Here is a 9,013-nt window from a genome sequence, read left to right on the forward strand (position 1 = left end):
GGGTTATTTTCTTTTACAATTGGAATGTAAAATATTTTTTATATAAGCTATTTGGTTGATGGGTTTTTCTTTAGTTGAGTAATGAAGAAATTGCAATGTTCAATAATGAATAAATTGCACGAATTGCCCTTCAAATGGACTGCTGTGTGGCGAAATTGTTGATGGGTTTTTCTTCAATTGAGTATTGAAGAAATTGCAATGTTCAATAATGAAGAAATTGCATGAATTGCCCTTCAAATGGACTGGTGTGTGGCGAAATTGTTGTTGATGGAGCATTGATGATAATGGAGGTAAATCACAATGAATTTGAGTTTTCTTTTTTCATTGCAGCTGGGGTGGGGGTGGAGGGGCGGAAGAAGGTGGGTTTGGTTGTTTGGTTGGGGGTGGGGGTTGGCTTGGTGGTGGTGGCGGCGGCGGTGGTGTGGTGGAGGCGGCAGTGGTGGTGGCGTGGTGGCTGTGGTGGGGTCCATTTTTAATAAAATAATAAAATAGGGAAAGAATGAAGAAGAAAGAGAAAAACTAAATAAATAAAAAAAATTAAAAAAAAATTTAATGACGTGGACCAATCACCAGGCGAGTGGTGAACAAAACCCAAATCTCAACCGGGTCCCGGGCCGCTAAGGGGTATTTAATTAACTTGAAAGTTGTTAAGGGGTAAATAAATACAACTTAAGTTTAGTTGCTAAACTAAGTTTTCGTGCCAAGTTCAGGGGTCAAATGATGTCTTTTCTCTTACTATTATATATAAGAGGGAATGTAAGGACTTTTGTAGTCCTCACAATAATTTCCCAAATTTTTAAAAACTTTTTCATTAATTACTTTTATGTCCTAATTTTATTTATTTAAGTCATTTTTTTTGTTTTTTGTTTTTAAAGTCTACTTTTCAAAAGCTATCGAGCCTGGGAACTTTTGTAGTCCTTACAATAATTTTCAAATTATTTTAAAACTTTTTAATTAATTACTTTTAGGTCCTAATCTTATTTATTTATGTCAATTTTTTTGTTTTTGTTTTTAAAGTCTACTTTTCAAAAGCTATCGAACCTCTCTTCATTTTTCACGTTCTTTGATTTTCGATTGGTGCTCGATATCCGCATTTGAGCCCAATTAATCCGGATAATTCGCATGCATCGCGCCTATTCGGGGGAGCGCTTTCTCCAAAGATTTTTTTCCATATCCATGTTCGAACCCCTAATCCTAATTAAGAGGGACGGCTCCATCTGTCGCACAAGTTAAATTATGTATTTATCTTAAAAGTTCATTAACTATGTATAGATTATTTATTTAGAACTAAATAACTTGAGAAAATTAGGATACATAAGTTATAATGTCAAATTAAGTTCCAAATTTGATTTGAATTAAATAATTTCATCAAAATGGAAGTTAAAATATTAAAGGAGTGGAATGAAAATTTTGCTTTCATATAACTACCCACTTGTGGGACTACAATGAGTATATGGTTGTTGTTGTTGTTGTTGTACACTTGTACTAACACAAATTATATTTCTTTAGTTAAAATATCTGCTTTTATATCTTGAGTTTGGAGCCCGGGCCTCACATAACTAGTATATTAAGAAATGAAAGAAAAGTGAATATAAACTATACAATGTTTCACGCCTAAACAGTGTCGTTCGGTTATAAGCTGATTCAGGATTTCAAGATAACACATACTCATTGTTTCTTTGTGACAATGAATATTAACACAAAAGAAAACGAGTACCAGGTGCACCGGCTAATGAAACTATACCGGTTCATGTGAAGCTACAAAAATTAAATACAAATTCAAATCACTAATACTTATGTTACTATCCTCAAATTTAGACTCATAAAATTTAAATTTTAAATGTGCTCCCCGTTTGGTCTTGAGTTTATTTGATGAAAAATGAGATAAAAAGAAGAAAATATAAGAGCTTCCAGAAAAGACTCGGAACAAAAGAGTTAGGTGCCGTTTGGCCATAAAAATTATTCTCTTTTTTTGAAATGAAATTGCGTTTATAGAAAATTAGAATACAACTTGAAGTTGTATTCGAATACCAAAAACTTAAAAAACTTGGTTTTCAAAAAAATTTCATTTTTTTCACTTTTTTATAACTACATTTCATCAAAAATTATAATTTTAAAAATTATGAACAAACACAACTCCAACTCTAAAATTTCAAAAAGAAATAAGACAAACGGGGCCTTACTCTATAATATGTGTGTACAGCAAATTAATATAAAGCCAAATATGGAGTGACTAGTCAAAATAGCCACATGAAAAGTACACTCTACTCAGAGCAATTATTATCCTCCTCGCGTAAACAACTTGTCCCACTGTTCTCCCTTTTAATTTATTTTTCTTAATTTTCATTTGCTTGGAAGAACAACCTGATCCACAATCAGTTCTCTAATATTGGCTATGACATAATAAGTGAATAATAATACTAATGTTTTTGCTTTATCTAGCTACTGGATTGTGTTAATCTTTGTAATAATTTAACTTTGACCGGTCCAAAACTTATTAATCGACTAATATTTGTAGTGATAGATCCACTATTGAAAAATATTCCAAAATTTTTGTAGATATATATGGACAAAGAATGAATTTTGAATCAGATTGTTAAAATCTTATTTGCTTTGACTGCAAACTGTAACAAGTTTGAAACAGCTAGGACAAATTAAAGGGTGAAATGCTAGGATTTTTCCTGGCCAAATTTAACTTTAAAATAAACGCGTTTACTGTTTTTACATTTTCCTTTTGTGCACTTCCGTTTAAGTTAATAAACTTGATGGATATTCTATAATTGGTTTAGATGACTCCTTGAGTAAAACCAGTTTTACAGTGTATAATTGAAAATACATTAAGCAGTTTCAGACTTGCTTACTAAATTTTCCTTTTTTAAATTTAATGGAGGCTTTCACACATACAGTTTCACATTTCGATTTATTGACTGTCCATTTATCAGGATCAAATTTGACTAATTTTTAAAATTAAATCGAATTAAGTTAACTCATTTCCTTATATCAAAACTCTCAAATTTACAAATATTTTGAGACAAAAGAAGTAAGACATTCTGGTACAAAAAATTACTCCTTAAAACAAAATACAATCAAATTTTTAATATAAAACTTGGCTCATAATTTTATATTTTGTAAAAAAAAAATCATAAGTTGGTAGATATTTTTAAAAGTTACTCCCACCAATCATTTACCAGCCTTTATTTATGTCTACCATGTGGGAGGATTATATTAAAGAATAATTACATTACTACTCATGTTAAATTTTCTTTTTTATTGAATTAAAGTTTGATTAATTAATGTTGTACTTTTTAGATGTCTTCTAGTATAGTATTAATTTTATTATAAACTATGACTTGCTCATTTGGTAAGACTGTATAAGAATTGAGAATATTTTGATAGTTTTCACAACTTGTGAAGTTTTTATGTTTATAAGAAAAAATACAACTTAAGAAATCCAAATTGCATATCCAAACATGGTTTCAAATCATGTCCAAACGGCTCCTAATTTTATTACTATAATGAAGTGATAAATTAAAGGTAATATTTCTATTAGTTAACTATAATTAATCAAAAAAAAATCCTAATGGGAGCATTTAGTTAACTTATCTCTTGGTTTTTAAAGCTGAACAAATAAAAATAAACATCTATTTTTAGTACAGTGAACAAATAAAAGTGGACGGAAGGAGTTAGTAATTAATAACGCGATACTATCAATTAGTACAACTATTATTAGAAAAAAAGTCACTTTTTTTGCACTTTGTATTTCATCAATAATTTAATACTATAACGAAGTGATAAATTAAAGAAAATATTTCTATTAATTAACTATTTCCTCAGTTTCAAAATAAGTGGAGTTTTAGGCTTTTAATTTTTTTTTTAAAAATAAGTGATGTTTTAAGATTTTAAGAAAATTTTGAACAAATTCTTCTAAAATTATTCTTATTTAATAGTCAAGATTCATTAACTAACTTTATTTTTTCTTCTAAAAAATAGACTTAAAATTTAATTAGGAATAAGTTAGTAAAAATATTCTTAATTTTTTAATAGGAGGCATGAATCTAAAAAATCACTTATTATGAAACGAGAAAATATAATTAATCAAAAAATGGGGGCGTTTAGGTAACTTTAATTGTATCATTGACAGTCCCAAAACATTTGTAGCAAAATTTGGTTGAAAAGATGGTCGTGCTTAGTCGTCTCATTTGTTCTTTTTAACATTCTTGAATTTGTCTCTCATTTCTCTCTCTCTCTCTCTCTCTCTCTCTCTGATGTTACTATGGACAAGACTCTAGAGACTCCAGTGTATAGACTGTTTCAGACCATAGACCCCTAGAGAGAGAAACATAGACTAAGCAATTGTTGTTTTTATGTCTCAAGAAAAAAGAAAAAAAATAGTCTAGAGAGATCTTCTTCTATTACGTCTACTGTACCTTCCACCATATAATTAGGTGCAATACTGATTTTCAACAAATTTTAGAGAGACCCCATCTCAAAGATTCAAGAAAAAAAAACCCATCTTTGCTGATAAAAAAAATGGAGGGCAATGGTATGATTCATGGAAATCTTGATCCTAGAGCTCAAGAATTTACACCAAGATATCCATTTAATCAACCCCATAACAACAATTCTTTACCTTTACTGCCTACTAATCAATTTTACTACCCTTACTCATGTGCACCACCACCTTTACCGCCACCGTTACCACCGTACGGTGATGTTTCATCGTACCATGTTCCACCGGCGTATGTTAGCACAAACCCACCTGTCCGTACGCCTGTTTTGCCACCACCAAGTTCAATGTCTACAAGGACTTTGTTATTAAGTATGGTACCTAATGATGTGAGTGAATCTATTATTAGAAGAGATTTAGAGGTATTTGGTGATGTTAGAGCAGTACAAATGACAAGGGTTAGAGAAGGGATTGTAACTGTTCATTTCTATGATTTAAGACACGCGCAAACAGCGTTAACGGAGATTCAAGAACAACACATGCAACAACAAATGCGTTTAAGGATGCATTATTATGAGTGTGTTAATTTGGGGCAAAATTCTGTTGTTTTTACACCACTCCCACCACCGGCGCGTGGACTTATTAATGGAAGAGCTGTTTGGGCTCAGTTTACTTTTCCAGTTACTTCTGGTCTTCCTGATGGCAATAATCAAGGGACACTTGTGATTTTCAATTTGGACCCTCAAACTTCTACTGGTTCACTTAGAGATATTTTTCAAGCTTTTGGTACGCTCACTTTTTTTAATTTCCTTTTTGGTTTTTAATATTACATGAATATCTTTTAATTGGATTTCTCATATGTCACTCAACTAATAATTATTATTTCAGAAAATGACTTTATTTGTTGAAGATAGTTGGAATCAAGAAAGAAATGTGACTTTCTGAGATAATGACTATTAGTTGAGTAAGAATACGAGAAATCAACCCGAATATTTATCACATCTCTGCCTTTTGTGAGCTTGATCCTTAGTTGTTAATGAATTTTTTCGACATGCCTTACCATAGTAGTAGGCGAATACTTTTTTTGGTGTGTTTTAGTCTTCTTGATTATGTGTTTTTGTTGTTGAATTTATAGGGCCTGTGAAGGAATTGAGGGAGACACCAATGAAGAGGCATCAAAGGTTTGTGGAGTTTTATGATGTTAGAGATGCAGCAAGGGCACTAATGGAGATGAATGGCAATGATTTAAATGGGAAGCAATTGTTGATTGAATTCAGTAGGCCAGGTGGAAATAACAGCAGAAGATTCTCAAGAGGTTCTCATCAATATTCACCACCTAGCAAATTCAATGGTCATTTTAACAACAACAATTACTCTTCAAGAATATCCAGATATAACAATTTGTCACCAACTAATTCTCCTCCAATTACTCCACCCTCACATTCCTATAGAAAACCTCAAAGGGTGTACAACAATACTTCAAAATCCCATCAATTTCAAAATCAGAAATCAAATTACTTTAAAGGAAACCCTAGTGGTGGATATAGTGGAAGTGAAAGTTCAGGTGGTGGGTCATCAGTTCAAGAATCATTGGCTTCTTTGTGTGTGTCATCAAATGTTAGGCCTGGGAAGAAAAATCATGCCAAAAAGTGTAACAATATTAGTGCAAGTAGTAGCAGTTCTCCTCCTTCAAAGCAACTACATCAAATGTTTCAACAAGGTAAGAGCAGTACTCATAGGCCATGGAAGAGTTGCACATCAAAGCAGGCAAAAGGTTATGATCCTCGTTTTCTAATTAACGAAGATGGGATTATGGAATCAAATTGCTTAGATTCCAGAACTACTGTCATGATCAAGAACATACCCAACAAGTACAGGTTAATTCGTTTTGTCTCTAAAATTCAATCTTTTCTTACTTTATTCCCTATGTATTAATATTATATTCTGATTCCTTTGTTTTCGCTTTATCTAATTAACCAAGTCTTAGTACATAGGCTAGTGTAGGGGAAATAAAGTGACAAAGAGAAATATTATCCAAGGATTACCTATTTTAAGGTCTTTTTTTTTAATTTACTGATCTTTGTATTGCTTTTTTTCTTTCCACATTTTATCTCATATAGTACTACATTGACTTTAGTTTAACATAATTTTGGCTCTCAACTTATGTGACATTTTTTGCTTTTCGAGATTTAAACTATATAATTTTTACCTATTCTCTCAGCATATTAACATAACTTATGACACTTTTTGTACAGTTTTTGAATATTCGACTTTTGTTTTTTAGAATATTAAATTGATTTAGTTCAGTTTAAGCTTCAAAGTTTATTCAAATCAACTTTCGGAAAGTAATAGTTCCACATAAATTAGGACGAAAGCAGTATCACATGATGTCGATCTGTCAATTAAACATTGCATAAGCTAATTAAGCAGCCAGGATTAGTTTTTTAATCTCTCTGACCAAATTTTATGTAGCAATATTTTATGTTGAAATTAATTTTTCAATGACCTTGGTAAAGAAAAAAAAGTATAAATGTTGGTATTTGGTAATATTTGACTGACATATATTTGGGGTCTGGTGCAGTCAGAAGCTGCTGCTGAACATGCTGGACAACCACTGCATTCACTGTAACGAGCAGATTGCCGACGGCGATGATCAGCCAAAATCCTCTTATGATTTTGTTTATCTTCCCATCGATTTCATGTGGGTTTTTTTATAATTATCTTCAAAAGATTGCATTTTTATCCCTTAATTTTGCTTTCTTACTAATGATTATTATGTGTATTTGTTAGTAACAAGTGCAACGTGGGATATGGATTCGTGAACATGACTTCACCAGAGGCAACTTTGAGACTCTACAAGGCTTTTCATCTTCAAAATTGGGAGGTCTTCAACTCCAGGAAAATTTGCCAAGTTACTTATGCTAGATTACAAGTATGTTCCAGTTCCCCCCTTTTCTTCCATTATCATCATACAAGTTGAAATATTTCTCTTGCACTTATCAAAGGTTGTTTTGTCGGAAGTAGTAAGAATTTTAACTCTCCTAATAAATTCATCATTATTCGTATAATGTTTGATTGTTACTATGTCGTTTTTTTATAAATATTATCTGCATAATTTATGAATAAAGATTGTGAAATAGTAATGCTGCTGGTATTAATAATGGAATAAAACACTAAAATGATAAAAATTAGTAATTCTTATAATGGTAAAAACTTGAATATTTATTTTGCTTTAAAAGTGCATTCATATCTTAAGTACTTATGCATTGTTTATTAATTCTAAAAAAAAAAAAAAAATCAAATATTTTAACTAGAAATGCTGATGTCATGATTCCTGTATTATTGATTTTTATATCACTAATTGAATAATTTGTGTGTTTTGTGAAGGGAATAGAGGCATTGAAAGAGCATTTCAAGAACTCAAAATTCCCATGTGAAGCTGAGGAATACATGCCAGTGATATTCGCACCACCTCGAGATGGCAAGTTACTAACTGAGCCTAATCCTATTGTGGGACGTGGCAGTAACTCTCCATTACTCCTCTCAGCCGTCGCTTCCTCTAAAGGAGAAGAAGATCAAGAAGAAGAGTCATCTGATCTCGTGGAAGTGGATATACTTGTAGATAATGAAAATGGCTACTTTATCAATACAAGTAATGATGACCATGAAACAAGAAATATAAACGGCGGCGTTGGTGTTGGTGAAAATTACGATGTTGGCAATGATTCAACATTTTCTTCTTCCGTCTGCATGTTGGCTGATTAAAATTGAAGTCTTAGCCAAAAGATTTGCTTCTGATCTTCTATTTACAAAACCCTGTGGAAGAAAAAGAAAGTGGACATTAAATCGACCATTCTCCATTGCTGAAAACTGGCAGAAAAGAAGAGAGAAGTAAAGAAACAGCACAGCTTGGTTGCACCCAATAGGTTTGCGTGTAAATCTCTTTTATCTGCCTTGGGGAAAGATCCCTTCCTTTCAGTCATACTCAACATACCTGTGTAGTTCTAGCTTAGCTATTTGGTAATTTCTTTTTACTTTTGTCGCTCTTTTCTCTTTTGGAACGTTTTGTCTTTTATCTTGTTTAAAATATTATAAAACTAGTAAAAATTTCAATCTTTTTTTGTTCTTCTTTTCGAAGGATAAATGTGCATGTTTTGTTTTTCTTCATTAGGTTAATTTGAATTCAAGCTACCATGAATTGGTGCAATTTTTTTCACAGCTTGTTTTATGAGGCTATTTGTCATTTGGTTTAGGATTCCAGTCAATTATAATGGGTTTAATTTCTCTATATGCAGCTTTGTAGAAAAGTTTTAACACAATTAGATTATTTTATAGTGGTTATTAAATTGTTAAGGAGTTTAAGCTATATGCAGTACAAGAAATAATTTACACTAAGAAGTAATCATATAACTTGGAAGGAAGATGAGATTTGTAATCTTAAAGGTAATAAAGTTACTTAAGACTTTAAATTGAAATGGTAAAAATGATAACTAATTTAATTATAATAGATTAAAAGACACTTATAAAGTAAACAAAAGTTATATTTTATATTTATATGTAATGACT

At 31.4% G+C, this 9,013-nt stretch overlaps 1 protein-coding gene across 1 annotated transcript; it reads left to right on the top strand.

Moving 5' to 3' along the window:
• The first annotated feature begins 4,233 nt into the window (after positions 1 to 4,233).
• LOC132042356 (protein terminal ear1 homolog) lies at positions 4,234 to 8,706 on the top strand. Its single transcript, XM_059432917.1, has 5 exons — positions 4,234 to 5,233; positions 5,583 to 6,324; positions 7,029 to 7,148; positions 7,238 to 7,379; positions 7,835 to 8,706. The coding sequence occupies exons 1-5, from the start codon at positions 4,531 to 4,533 to the stop codon at positions 8,210 to 8,212; spliced, it is 2,085 nt and encodes a 694-aa protein (XP_059288900.1). The 5' UTR covers positions 4,234 to 4,530; the 3' UTR covers positions 8,213 to 8,706.
• Positions 8,707 to 9,013: the final 307 nt, after the last annotated feature.

The sequence above is a fragment of the Lycium ferocissimum genome, unplaced genomic scaffold, assembly GCF_029784015.1.
Source record: "Lycium ferocissimum isolate CSIRO_LF1 unplaced genomic scaffold, AGI_CSIRO_Lferr_CH_V1 ctg1476, whole genome shotgun sequence".
NCBI lineage: Eukaryota > Viridiplantae > Streptophyta > Magnoliopsida > Solanales > Solanaceae > Lycium > Lycium ferocissimum.